Source organism: Enhydra lutris, unplaced genomic scaffold, assembly GCF_002288905.1.
Source record: "Enhydra lutris kenyoni isolate GAN:26980312 unplaced genomic scaffold, ASM228890v2 scaffoldscaffold1, whole genome shotgun sequence".
Classification (NCBI taxonomy): Eukaryota; Metazoa; Chordata; class Mammalia; order Carnivora; family Mustelidae; genus Enhydra; species Enhydra lutris.
In genome coordinates this window covers 93,713,530-93,728,683 of record NW_019154085.1, presented here as the reverse complement: position 1 = coordinate 93,728,683, position 15,154 = coordinate 93,713,530, and the positions used below count along the sequence as shown (strand labels likewise).

Sequence of the window (15,154 nt, the reverse complement as noted above, 5' to 3'; positions counted from 1 at the left end):
TTTCACTTAAAGCTCCTTTTACAGTTTCTTTTCAGGTAAGTTTAGTGGTGATGAGCTCTTTTGACTTTTTGTTTGGAAAACACTATCTCTCCTTTAATTTTGAATGATGATCTTGTTGGATCGAATATTCTTAGTTATAGGTTTTGTTTTGTTTGTTTTCCTTTTAATGCTTTGACTATATCTTGCCACTCATTTTTGGCCTGCCAAGTTTCTTTAAAAAAAAAAAAAAAAAAAAAAGTCAGCTGATAGTCTTATGGGATTTCCCTTGTGCATAATAGTTGCTCCCCTCTTGCTGCTTTTAAAATTCTCTTTATTTTTAATCTTTGCCACTTTTATTCTTGGGTGTCATGGTGTAGACCTCCTTGGATTCATCGTATTTGAGGCTTTTAGTACAAACTAAAACTGAGTATCTCTTTTTCCCCAGGTTAGGAAAATTTTTTGGTTACTATTTCTTCAAATAAGTTTCCTGCCCCTTTTATTCTTTTTTTGTCCTTCTGGGATTCCATATAATACATACATTTGTTTACATGATACTGTCCAAAAGATCCCTTAACCTATTCTCATTTTTTTTCCTGTGTCTTTCTGCTATTCAGTTTGGTCACTTTCCATTACCCAGTCTTCCAGACTACTGATTCATTCTTTTGATCCCATCAGTGTATGTTTCATATCAGTTATTGTATTCTTCAACTCTGATTGTTATTTTTTTATGTTTTCTGTTTCTTTTTTGGAGTTCTCCCTGAGTTCATTCACTCTTTTTAGTCTGGTGAGCATCTTTATGACCATTACTTTCAATTCTTTATCAAGCATATTGCACATTTCCACATCACTTAGTTCATTTCCTGAGGTTTTGCCTTGTTTTTCCATTTGGAATATTGTCTTCTGTCTCCCCATTTGCTTGACTTTGTTTATATGAATTCGGCAGAAGAGCTAATTCACCTAAACTAGAGGTATATCTGGTCACTTTCGCTGCTGGAGCTGTGGCTGTGGTGAGCTGGGGAACCTGGGACCCTCCAGGCTGGGACTGTCCTGGCAGCACAGCTGAACTGAAGTAGATGTAAGCTTGGGTGTCTCAGAGCACTCTGCACAGAAGGGGCACCCTGGTGGGGTGACTGAAGCATATATGGGCATGGGCTGTGTGTCCCAGGGTACTTCACACCCAAGGCATCCTGGCACAATGGCTGGAGCTGAGGTGGAAGTGGCCCAGGTGTTCCCAAAGCACTCCAGGTAGGGCTCCCCCTGCCAAATTGTATAGTGCCTAAGTGGTGCAGACCTGGAGTGTTCTGGGGTGTTTTGTGCTTACACCACCTTGGAAAGATGACTGAAGCTATAGTGAGTACTGACCAGGTGTGTCCCAGTATGGGCTGCCCTAGGGCCTCCTTGATGGGACAGCTGTGGCTAGTGTTGGTTAGAGACAAGAGGCTCACTTGAGGCAATAGGCCCTCTATGGTGCCTGGATCCCATTTTTGTCCACATTATCAAGATGGAAGGAGTAAATAAACTGTGACACTTGCCAGGCCTTCCAACCTGGAGAGATTTCCAGCAGCCTTCCCATTGTATGGCAGAGATCTAAGGCTGGATCCTTTATGTTACTCTTTTAACCTGTGGCTTTTTCTGTGCCCCAGGGGCATCTGGGGCTGGTGTGGACTAGGGGCCCAGGGGTTGCTGAAGTGGTAGTCTGGCTAGGATGCCTAGACCCTGCTATCTGGAGGATAGAGGGGAATATTCACTATGATCCTAGCCAACCTCTCCAACCTGGATAGAGTTCTAGCAGCTTTCTACTTGACAGGGTTCTAAGGCTATTTTCTTTTCATTCTAATGCTTTTTTAAACCTTGTTTGTTTGCTTGTTTGTTTCTGTGCCCCAGATAGACAAACCACTCATGGTCCCTCAGTACTATCCTTTCTCACTATACTTCACAGCACTAGGCGTGGCGGTTTCTTTAGTTACTGTGTCACAGCTGTCTTGCATTCTCTACATGGTCTCTTTTTTTGTTGTGCAGAAGTTGTTTAGTTAGCTCACAGTCTTCCAGGAGGAATTGCTGTATAACTGCATGTAGATCTGGTATGTCCACAGAGGTTGTGAGTTCAGGGTCTTCTTATGCTACCATATTGGGCCAAACTCTCAATCTCCTTTTTGATCATCTCAAAATTAACTAATTTGACATATTATTATATTGGTGAAGTTCCTCACTTTTTACTATATATTATAACCCAATCATGGGAATGGAATTCTATTATAGTCAAAGGTTCTGCCCAAACTCAAAGGGATAAAATTATACAGGCATGGACACCAGGGTACAGGGATCAGATACGTTGCACTTAATTAAGATGAATGATACAAGAGAATTAGCTTTTTTCTTTCCTTTCTTTTTTTTTTTTTAAGGAAATTGATGGCCTCACTTTTAGATATGTTGAATTTGGAGATAATCAGGCATCCAATTAGAGTGGATCAGTAGGTCTTAGAAAAGTCAGTAAGGTTAGATTTGGAAATAAATATTTGGTAATGATCAGTGGAGGTGATAGTTAAATAATGGGATCATCCAGAAAAAGACTATAGCAAGAAGTGGGCTGGGATAGGAATAAGACCAGATAACTAGAGCATCTACCTGTGCATTTCCACCCATGTCTCTTGATTCCAGTCAATATCATCATGGAACTTTTCACTGTTTCTGTAGTTGGTATAATATCCTGCTTCTCTTAATTTGTGGTCCACTGTCTCTCCTCCTCCCAACTCCAAGCCAAACTACCTGGAAGTAAGAATCAAGAGCTCTTTTAGTGAAAACTTTGCACACAGATACTAAAAAAGGTGCATTCTTTTATGTACCCTGATCCCAGCTGGTGAGTTGTGGGAATTATAGAACATAAGGCTCAGTGAGGGGAGATGGTGCCATCATTAGCCCTGCGATAATTTATTTCTTCCTAACAGAAAATAGGAGTAACTGCATTTTCTTTGCTCTTCCCTCCCAGAATTGGCTATAAAGTGATAAGATGGCACAAATTTGGAATGCAGATGTGACTATATTACCTATTTCTTAAAACCTTTGTTTATTTGAATAGAAAAGCACTGAAGCCATTGCAGCGATATTGTTGAACAGTCTGAGCTGTGACTCTTTCTATAAAGAGGTAAATTTGATCAGTACATTTTCCTAGATTTTCCTCCCTTCACATAAATCTTTTTCTTTCAGGTTATATTCAAGAAGAGTGTGTCATCCCATGCCCATTTGATTGCAAGTTAAGCGACTGGTCTAGTTGGGGGTCTTGCAGCTCATCTTGTGGGATTGGAGTGCGAATTCGGTCCAAATGGCTAAAAGAAAAACCTTACAATGGAGGTCGTCCATGTCCCAGACTGGATCTCAAGAATCAGGTAAAGTACATGAAGCAACAACAACAACAACAAAACTAAAAACTTATTCACTTGATTATTTCTTTTGGAAATGGAAGTCATTGTCTTGCTACAAGTAACTCATAAAAAGTTATCACAAGTTCAAAAGAGGGGTTAGGAGGACATAAAGTAATAAAACAGAGTTAGTAATGGAGGCCTTGTCCACTCCTAGGTAATGCAGAGACCAAGTTGGTGTTATTGGCAATGATAATGTGTATGAGAAATGATCCACCTGGTTTTGTGTGGTCTTGAAGTATAGCTTGATTATTCATATTATAAAAATGATTTGAGTGTGTGTGTGTGTGTGTGTGTGTGTGTGTGTGTGTTTAAATATAAATACTAAAAAATATATAAATACTAATGTTGGGAGAATGTCAAGTACTTTATGGCAGTAAGTAGTTAGTGGTTTCATCCATGTACTCCAAAAATAGGGTACTCTTTTCCTTCACCAAACTCTTCATCTATTTTTTTCTTCTCAACCTCACTAAGGTTTCCAGTTTTTTCATGTCTTTTCTAAGCTATTTCTCTACCTGTTACCCTAAAAGTCAAAGCTATTTTCATAAATAGAATTTGGAGTATACCCTTCCATATAGATGTCTAGTAAAATTGCCATCCTACGCAAAATTGATTAGAGTATGTTAGTTGCCTTTACCCATGTAACAGTCTAAGATTTAGTTAAGAATTTTAATAAAGACCTCAGATTTCTCCCATGATTATATAGTGGTTATTAGATTAGGACAGATGTATTTTTTTAATCAATTGAATAGGTAGAGCACATGTTGATGATTTTTGAAAATTCTTTATTCTTAAAGTCGTGAAAGGTGTCCTATATGTATATATAGTTCCTTTGTAATCACGCAGCTATTTTAACAGAATAGCTGCATGCACAGGCTTCAATTAATAATTCTATTAATTTCTGCTCTATGATCCCCCTTTTGATTAGACTTTCTGTACAGATTGTTTAATGGAATGAAAATCCATATTTCCATTCTTAATTAATTTGAATGCATACAGACATGCAAGTAGATACCATGTGTCAATTAAGGCCAACATCCTAGATACTTTTCTCATAAGTTTTGCTAAAAGACCCATAATTCACTGAAAAGTGAAAAATTACCATTCCACCAAAAAACAGTTATGTTCTAAGATGGCAGAGTATTTTACTCTCTCTCTCTCTTTTTTTTTTTTTTTTTTTTTTTAAGATTATGCAGTTAGATAGTGACTATAGTTTCTTCTCTCAAAACTATTGCAAACCTATGGGGGAAGACAAGGCAGAAAATCATAAAATCAACATAGAGATTGCAAAAACAAAGAAACCCCCAAAACTTCACAAATATGGTAGTTTGGTGAGGGGGAATATTACAATATGATTAATAAAAACAGGAGAGCAACAATCAGAGCAGAGATGGTCTAAGGAGATAATAAACCTTGTTTTAGTACAAAGAAAGGTGTAAGACAGATTTATGAATACAAGGAAAATTTTTCTAGTGAATTCTATGTATGAGGACTATTTCCCCCTCTCTAGGAGATTTTCCAGACATTTAAAAAGGAAAATAACTGGGCTGTCTGGGTGGCTCTAAAGCCTCTGCCTTCCTGCTCAGGTGATGATCCCAGCATCCTGGGATCAAAACCTGCATCAGGCTTTCTGCTTAGCAAGGAGCCTGCTTCCCCCTCTCTCTGCCTGCCTCTCTGCGTACTTGTGTCTGTCAAATAATTAAAAAATAATAATGATAATAAAAAGGAAAATAACTACTAAGCATTTATAAACAATACTCGGTAGTTCTTATTCTTTCTCAAAACCTTCAATGAGAGCTAAAACTTAATAACACTTATGTTAAACACTGATTTTTAATATGCTAATTTTATGAACTAGGAAATTACCAAGGGATTAAAGGGACTTCATTGGAGTGCAGACTTTAAGACTCTATTTTCAGTATGCAAAGGCAAATGTGTAGAAGTATGTATATCAAATTTGAGAGTATGAATAAGATAAAGATAATTGTCAACTTGTTTTGACTTAAAGGAAACTTTCTCAAAATGCTTGATTGACATATGAAACTGGTAACCTTAAGAAGTAGTACAAGCTGGAAAAAAAACTTGAACCCAACTTTAAGAATAACTTAGATAAATTCCATAAGTGAAAATATGTGAGGATGGGGCTGTCTGCAAGAGGTATTTCTAACTCTTGGGTTCAAGAAGGGAATATTAGCATTCCAGAGACATTTGATTGCTATGCTCCAAAACGAATCCTGGCTTTTAATGAGGAGAAATCAAATTTAGTGTGGTATGTGGTATGTGTTCTGCTATAAAGAGGTTTCAGATGTCTAGCATGTGTGTGCCTTTGTTATGCCCCAATAATGGGTCCATGATTAAAGGACCGAGACCGATACAAAGCGAAGGTCAAGCAAAGCTTTATTTCATGCCAAGCATCAAGAATCTAACCGAACGTTCGGGGCCTCACCTCTTGCAAGAGAGGGCGACCCTTCTCTGTTTCACAGTCTAGCTTTTAAGGGCAAAGGCCATGCGGTCGGGCCTGGCCAAGCACAGGTGGCCAATGAGATTGTAACACACACAGGAAACTCCACAGTGATGCTAGGTGACCAATTGAGTTACAATTTACCCTAGTAGACATTTGAACCAGCCTATTACACCTTGATTGGGATTGGAGCCCAAAAGGCTCCCAAAGGGTGGGGCCCATACTCCTTGGTAACCAGGGAGACAGTATGCATCCCCCTACTGATCGGATGTCTCCACCTGGCCTGACCCACCTTTGTATCTGGGCTTTGTTACCTGAAGCTGGTTTCCGGGACTTGTCTCCAAGTAAATCCCCTGGGGGAAGGGGAACAGGGACAGTTTCTAAATAGGTCCTTATACCTTAATTCAACTTGAATTGAAAAACTTCACCCTAATCCATACTTTGTATTTTAACATAATTTAATTGATAGGGGCATTAGGTAATAACGCTTCCCTCTCACCTATAAGTCTCTGAACGGCAAGGAAGAATACTGTTATTTAAAAAAAAAAAAAAAAAATTGTAAATTTAGAAGAAATTCTCCTTAGAGAAATTTCTTTTCTAAAGCAAACACACTTTTTACCTGGGAGTAGATTTGTGGAAACCAATCTTTGCTGACTTCATTATATATTCTCTTAAATATAAGAGCCTCTTGTGTGATGTATGTATGTGTGCATGTTACATACTATATAGAAAACTGTTGAAAGTTATCCATAATTTCTTAACTCATCTGAAAATAAATTGGGTTGGCAGGAATTTTCATTATTGAGGAAATATTCCCCAGCTTCCATTATTTATGGCAAGTTTTCTTTAGAAAAGATGGCGATTTGTTTTCCTAAGCTGGAAATATGATCTAGTTAGAGCTACACCCACGGAGCCTTTTTTGTAAAGTTCAGTTTCACTACTGGCTTTAGGTTATTTGTCTCCTTTCCAATTAGTTCTCGGGTTTAGATTTACTTTCCTGTTTTTAGGACCAGGTTAATACTCTCTGTTCTGTTCACGTAAGTAAGCGCTTAGAAAAATATATAACCCAAATTTTAGCAGTAAGAGAGGCACATATCTTCAGTACCTCTACAAAAGGAAAATTCTGTATATGTCAGATGGAGCCAAACAGACTGTTAATAAATATATATGTAAACATATATACAATTTGTGTATATGTATATATAATGCACATGTCTATGTAAATGTCAGCCTACCTACATGTGCTTATTCATTCTTCTTCATTTCTCTGTAGAACGGGAGGTCTTGTGAAGGCAAGGTCTTTCTATTTTTGTAACTCATTCTAGCCCATAGTGCACTACCTTGTGTATTGTCAAATGATGTTTACTAGATGCTTTATTCTAAAAAAAGCCTTCTCTCTGGATGACTGGGTGGCTAGTTCTGTAGAAAAAATGTTAGAACCCTGATCTCCTATGCTATGATGTGTCATTTAAATTCTCAAAAACACTAGTCCTTCTAGAAGAAAGACATAGGGACCTCCAAACTATAATTGCCCAAAGAGTCTTTCAAAATTGATCTGAAAACTCCTGACTGTTGGATCCCCACTGAAATCTGCGTGATTTAAAAAAAAAAAAAAAAAAAAGGTTGGTGTTATGTACATAAGCTCATACACTGCTCTGAACCTGTTAGTGGAATCAATATTTATAATCTCTCATAAAAAGCCTCCCTTTTAAACCTGAAACTATCAATGTGATGGCTTTTTCTCTAGAAGTGACAAAGTGACAGCAATACTTGAATAGCTTTCTGCAAAGTATATTTGTGATGCTAAATAGTTCTGGCATGTAGTTTACTCAAAACTCTTATCAAGGCAGAAAACTTCTAAATAGTTTATTGGATTATCAGGTCAGTTGGCTGATGCCCTTGACTCTCCTGTGCATAATAAAATACATAATATATTTTAAATTTTTTATAGTCTATAATATGTTGAGTAGATTATTTAACTTTATATTTTTGCTATTTTTTTTATTTTGAATTCTCCTTAATAAAAGCTCAAATGTAGGGACATTAAAGCTCTCTTGGACTTATATTTCCCCTTATGAATTCTTCATGTGATTGAAGGCAAGAGTTCGAGGAAATTATATTTTGTTTTTGGTTGGAAATCTGTGTGTTAACAGTGTATATGGGGGTGCGGGTGGGGATGATACATTGAGATTCATTACCTATTCTTTTTAAAAATACATGCTGCCTACTTAAATACATTTTTGAGTTTTGATTATGTTTGCAACTAAATGAGAGGATATAAATTAAATATGTGTGCTTTTTTAGAAATAATTGCAATTTTAAAGGTCTGTCTTCTCCCCAAAGAGAAGTGATCTAAATTTGAAAATGAGTATAATGCATTTTATTTTTCACAGTAGGGTAATAATGTTTTAAAGAATACTTTTCTTTCCAAAGATGCACAGAAATATTTTAGCATGAATATTTCTTTCTTAGAAGAGGCTTGCGGATAAAAAAATATTTCTACAGAGAAAGAGCTTATGCTCATTTTAATACTACTTTGTTAATTAATAGCAAAATGTTAGGATGTGGAAACGGTCAGTCTATCTGAATATCTGTTTACCTGAAAAATATGGCTACACTTAAGCTTTAATTCGACTTAACCAGTTTTGGCTTCTTGCTTCTTTTTGACCGGCCCAACTCCCACTCATTCTAGGCTAGTCCAAATCATTCCTGGCAATGTCCTGCTCACTTTGGACTTAGTACTTTGGCAAGAGACCCAGACTGTAATGGAGTAAGAAGTCCTATTCTTGAGCATTAAAATGGTAGGCAGTCCAAGCTTATCCATGATTAAGTACATTCAGGTGTACCATTCTTGTGTGGGGAGGGGTGTTGGTGTTTGCACCTTTGAAAAGGCTTTGTTTTAAGTGTAAAATATATGCCATAGAATTAAGCGAAGTACAGTGATTCATTCCTGAGGGTTATTTGGGAGGATTTAATAGGGCAGATACTCTAGAACACATCACCTCTCTCTAACGTAGTAGTAGTTATTCCAAAACCCAGTACACTGCTTCCCATCTCAGAGGCAGCATAAAACAGCTCCTAAGGGCCAGTCTTCTTCCTTTTTTTTTTTCCTTTATGCCTGTCTGCCAATCGAAACTGCTCTCATGTTGTGACATCTCACTAATTGAGCTGAGTAGAGCTCAGAGGACAGGCAATTTTTCTTTTCTGTTCTTGCCCTGTCACCGTCTAGAAGAAAAATTGTTTTTCTTAAGAGATTTCTCTTCCCCCACATTTGTGTCTACACATAAACTATTCTTGATCATTCCAAAGTAATACCCCTCGGGCTTGTTAAAATCTTTTGGAAATTTGTTCATTTTTCTTGAGAGCTGCCAGAATCACTCATGAAAGCAATTTTCTTATGCCTTTTGTCCTCTCTGTCTTGAATTTTACTGTGTTTTGATACTGGGTATTGCTACTCTGCAAATACTCAAAATTACTTTTGTTATTCAGATGTTCTTATGTATCTCTAGAATGTTCTTTATTAGGCTGTTTTGGTAAATATTCCTAATGCTGTTGTCAGGGAACAAGAATTATTTCCTTTTCAAGGGTCCTTCTAGCTGGACTAAGAATGGAATTGACTTGAGACAGATTAACAGGAGAAAATCAAACTTAGTAGAGCATGTATGGGGAATTCACACAGACATGAAAATTCCAAGGACAGGCAATATGAGGTCTACAGGTCATTCTGAACCAAGGAGAAAGAGGGTAGGAGTCGGACTTCAGGTGAAAGGCATACAATTCACAGGGTAATAAGAAGAGCAGATGTTTGGTAATTAGATGTTTGCCCTGCCATGCAAATGGGCCATTTTGATAATATTATCTCTGAGAGTGATCCTTATTCTGGGAAAGACCTCTTCTGTGTGTTTAAGGGAGGTGCAAAAGTTTCTCGCGAGCTGATAGGGTCTCGATTGCTTTCAGCTTAGAGTAATTTTCCTGCCAAAGTAGCCCATAGTGGGGCAGCCTGCCCTTAGCCCCTATACTGTTCCTAAGCAGGAATTCCAGGATCGGCTGGGGACAGCTGCAAAGTTATGAACAGGGAAATTTTGTCAGATTTTCTCTTTGTAACTGTTTCACTGTGTTCCTGTATCTCATATTATCCCTGGTCTCTTAACTCCTAAAGTCCTGAAATATTACATTGGATAACATCAGCTTTAGCAGGAAATCACATCATCTGTGTTTCCAATTTCTAAAACCATCTTCTTAACCAAGTACTTAACGTAGAAGATCTCAAGTGTTTTTGTAGAAAAATAGTGGCAGAACCTACTTTTCATATCTTTTTTGAATCATTCTGTCAGTCTTTTAAGCTTTAAATACAGAATGGAAACTTCCCTCTTTTTTTCAGGTATTGAAAGAACATGGTTTTGACTCTAACCACAAGATTTGGTTATAATAAACATACCTTTCAGAAAACAAAATTGAAATGATGGGTGTATAGCGCCTTCATTAAAAAAAAATTTCTGAATATCTACTTGAAAGTAAGATATTAATGGCTTGCTAATTATCTGTTTTTTAAGATATAATTTATAATATTGTATACATTTAAGATGTACAGTGTGCTGATTTGATACATTTATATTTGCAATGTCACTATTAAGGCATTAACTAACATGTCTCCCATGTCACATAACTATCATTTCCTTTTGTGATGAGAACAATTAAATCTAATCTCTTAGCAACTTTGAACCTAATAGTAGAGTATTGTCTATTATAATCACTATGCTGTGCATTAGATCTTCAGGATTTACCTATGAGTTAAAGTTTATACCCTTTAGATCTTTCAAGCTTTATCCCAATATTGTTACCAGAAAGCCAGTTACCTAGATCCTGACTGAATCCTATACTAGACCCCTACAGAAAAGCATTTATTGAATCATGATTTATTTTTTTTTCTACATGACTTGAGAGTCAGGATAAAAATAGTTTCTCTGAGAAGCTTACCTGAATTTTGAAATCCAGAGTTCATTGTTTTGTTTTTATTATGTGAGTCACCGTACAGTACATCATTAGTTTTTGATGTAGTGTTCCATGATTCGCTGTTTGCATATAAATTATTTCATAACCTTTACTGATCATAAGAATAGAACAGTCACCATGCGGGTGGGAAGTGGTGTAAAGATACTTTCCCAGGACCCTGCTCTGGAGACTGTGGTCTGCACAGTTAGAGTGGATCCAGGAATGTGTATTTGTTAACAATGGATTGTTTTTACTGGTTCTTCTGATCAGGCAACTTAGTGAATGCTGCCCTAATTGAGATTCTTGCCACTGAGGCTACCATTTCTGCTGAGTTCAGCTCTGGAAAAGATTTTCTTTGCAGTTAACCTAGCCTGTCCTTTCGAATCCAAACAGTAAACACAACCACGTTTGTTTGCTACTCAAAGCCAATCTGGGGGGACCACCCCCCAACCCCCACTTCACAGAAGAGGACACTGAGGCTTACAGAGGTGTAATGTCTTGCCCAAATCCACCCACTGATACATGCAACAGGTTGAGTCAATCAGGTCTGAGGTCAAATGCTACCCTGTCATCTCCTAGTTGTGGGAACAGGAGAAAATTATTTAACCTGAGTCTCACCTTCATGATCTGTCAAATGGGTATAATAATGCCAACGACCTCATGAAATTATTGTATTAATATAAAATGAAAATACAAACTTTCTATCTCATTTTTGGAAAAATAGTGTGTGCTTGATAAATGTTAGGTAGGATGCTTTTTCCTTGGTCTCTAACACATAATTTGTGTTTCCAGCTCCATTTGCTTTCACCTATATAATACTGCCTTTTAGAACTAAGTTATGCACATTGCTTCTCTCTTCACATTTAGCTACTTGAACATTTGTGGTCAAATATTTTAGTCGTAATAACTCAGCTTAGATACATAGTAAAGCTACTGTCACTGCTTCCTGTACAGGAAGCCTAATTTATTTTATTTCTAAATATCCTGTTCAGTACCACATTTTTTTTTTTTTTTGGTAGCAGAAAGGAACATAACTTTTTATATATTTCTGACTAATTTCCTATGAATTTGTGATTCTTTGCATCTTTATTTTTATAAACATTTTTAAGGAGTATAACAAAAAGATGGCCAAATCATGATGGGTAGAGCTCTATGAATTTTCACATAGTGAACCTTTCCTTTCAGTTACCACCAGCATCAGGAAATCATAGATTATCAACATCTCAGATGGCCCCTTTGTACTCCACCTTTCTTACTACCCGCTTCCTCTCACCAAATAGAACTACTACTTCCAACAGTATTGTTGGGGAGGAAAAATTTTTGCTTTACCTTGCAACATTCTTCTTGCTGGTCTAAGAATTAAAATCATTTGGGACAGATTAAGAGGACAAAAACAAAAGTTTAGTAACAGTATATCTCCTGTATACGTAGGAGTGACCCAGAAATACGGAGTAACTCCCTGAAATAGCCAGAAGTCATCACCCTAAATACCATCTTCGACTAAAGACAGAAAGGATGTTGGGGCTGGGGAGTGGGTTATGGCAGGTTATAGGGAAAAGCACAGTAATCATAAGTAAGGTTCTTATGCGTATTTAAGTTGTTGCTTTCTCTGTTGATTAGAGGTTCTAGAGATTGAGTCATCCCCCCACTCTTTCCTACTACGGAGAGAGAGGCACCCTTATAAATGGAGTTTTCCTTTATATATGTAAATGTCTCTTACAACAGGGTAACTTATACTTGGTTTTCAAAACTTCTCCTGTGTTTAGTTTCTTAAAAATAACTGGATTAAAATAATTTGTCAAAGAGGCACATTTTAGGGTGGTGTCTTTTTGGACCACTTCACTATAAATTAGTTTTTTCATTGTAAAAATAATTTACATAAATGGATTCTACACTGTATACTCTTTGTGCCTGTCTTTTCCTCCTCAGCATGTTTGTGACAGAATCCATGTTGTGATTTGTGCTAATATTTCATTTCCATCGCTCTATTATGTCTTTAGGTATATCATATTATTGTATAGACCACATCTTACCTATTTTTATTGTTGATGGATGGATATTTGATTTGTTCTGAATTTGGGGCTATTAGAAATAACACTGCTATGACTATCCCCATCTTGTGGTGCTCATATGTGTGCATTTCTGTTGAATACATACCTAAGAGTAGACTTCCTGTCATTGGGTATGCTTTATACATTCAACTTCAGTAGAGAATTGGCATTTTTTTTTTTTAACTTCTAAAGCATCTGAAGTTGTCCTAAATACAGACAGTATATACTTCTAGGTAATGACGTGAAATATGGCCTGTCTGACACCACGAAAAGAGGTGTGGAAGTTGTACAGATACATTAAGTGTTATCTCAGCATGTGTTCTGTCACAGCATATCAATGACTGGTGTCTTCCCCTAAGTCACAGCTGCCTTCCCAAAGAGAACAAGTATAGGAGCACTGCCTCCTGCCTGAATTCTGCTCACCTCTCTCCTAAACAACCATTATAACCATCACATTTCCTCTGTCTCTAATCTCTCCTCTCCTCCCCTCTGCTCCATTCCTCACACAGCAGCCTCTGTGATCTTTCTAAATCACGGATCTGGTTATACATAAAACCTTTCATAGATCTCTTGTTACCTTTGGGATAAAGTGTAAACTATGTAATATAGTTTATAAGACATTTAATGATATTGCCTGAAACACATGTCTCTAAGCTCAGAGTCCTTTCCAAGACAGCAAGGCCCTCAGGCCAGGGAAGCTTCTTGTGAGTCCAGAGGAAGGAGCCCCACTTCTATGTTTCTGTATCCTCAACAGCCTTCATACAGGCTTTCTCATAGAGAGTGAGGCTCTCACATTTTAAGGCTGATCATGTAAATCAAGTGATTGTCTAACATGCTGTCTTTTAACAAAAATGGACGTTCAACTTAGGAGTCACCAAATACTCTTTAATGATGTTAGATACTTGGATTTACTCTATTGCCTTCTCTCTGGAAGCCACTCATCAAACTCCCTCCACCCTGGATTAAAGTCCCACTCCACTGCTATTTACATATAGACTTCCCAGGGCCATTTGGAGTTGCATCTTCTTCCCTGAAGAGAAATCTCTCTTGGATGGCAAGGTAAGGGACACTGTGCTTATGACCTGTGCCGAAAGCGTGGAAGTACAGATCCAGTTGCAAAGTTTGCCTCCAAAGAATATTCTCTAATAGCAGAAGCGTTGTCCAAAGCCATGTTCCACCTATTAGACAACAATCTTGTCACCCTTGGAACTGAAGGTAAATTGATTTGAGTAGCAATATTAGGGAAGAAGTTTGAGTTGAGCAGACTCTCCAATGCACAGTATGTCAGATGGAGGCCAGCAGGTTCCATGTGTCATAAAGCAGAATGGTAATAACACAAAGTGAAATTGCTATTGCTTTGCTCTGTTCTGGAGCAAGGGAACACAATTGTAATTTAAGTCACTGCAGATCCAAAATTTTACATTTTGTTCATTTAAAAAGACATTTGACATGTGCCTTGTGTTTTGATATTTTTAAGTCTTAGCTCACATTCACTTTCTAAAGGTGCCTTACCTGACCACCTCTCTACTCGCACTTCTTCTATTTGCCTTTCTTTGGTGTTCCTTTTCCTACTACATGATGTCCCCACTTACTGTTGATTTTTTTTTTTAAAGATTTTATTTATTTGACAGAGAGAGATCACAAGTAGAGAGAGAGAGGAGGAGGCAGGCTCCCTGCCTAGCAGAGAGCCCGATGTGGGACTCGATCCCAGAACCCTGAGATCAGGACCTGAGCCGAAGGCAGAGGCTTAACCCACTGAGCCACCCAGGCAGCCCCTTACTGTTGATTTTAATTTTTGGCTGCCTCTCCTTGCTACCCCTAAAACAGATGTACAGTCTGGTTCTGGATGAGCACCTTGAAAAGGGATGACCCTGTTTTAGATTAGGTTCTCCCAGAAGCAGACCTCAGGATAGGATTCAAAAACAAGAATTTCTCAAGTGCAGGCAGTGTCATTAAGAAAATAAGAAGTGCTTCAGGGAAGGGAAAAAACCAGTAAGAGGGATGTTATTAAGCGGGAAAACATGGCAGCTACCAAAGCGGAAGCTTGTTGGGAACTCTAAGAGACTTTGAAAACCCATGCCTAGGGTTTTCATACCTTGAAGGGCCAGGAAGTTGGGATATTCATGGGGAAAGTACAGTAGGAAATATCAGTGACATGACCATATACTACATATTCATCATTCTCTACGAAAACAAGTAAGGGACACTCTGACATTCTGCAACACTCTCTTCTCTTCTGACAATAAATCTCCCTG

General features: G+C 37.7%; 1 protein-coding gene across 1 annotated transcript in view; it reads left to right on the top strand.

Annotated features, from left to right (window-relative positions):
* The window catches only part of LOC111145030 (thrombospondin type 1 domain containing 7B), a 724,800-nt gene that overhangs the window by 534,547 nt on the left and 175,099 nt on the right, over positions 1–15,154 (top strand). Inside the window, exon 14 of the mRNA XM_022499648.1 lies at positions 3,184–3,362. Within this exon, the coding sequence (XP_022355356.1) occupies positions 3,184–3,362 (179 nt within the window). The remainder of the gene's footprint in view (positions 1–3,183; positions 3,363–15,154) is intronic.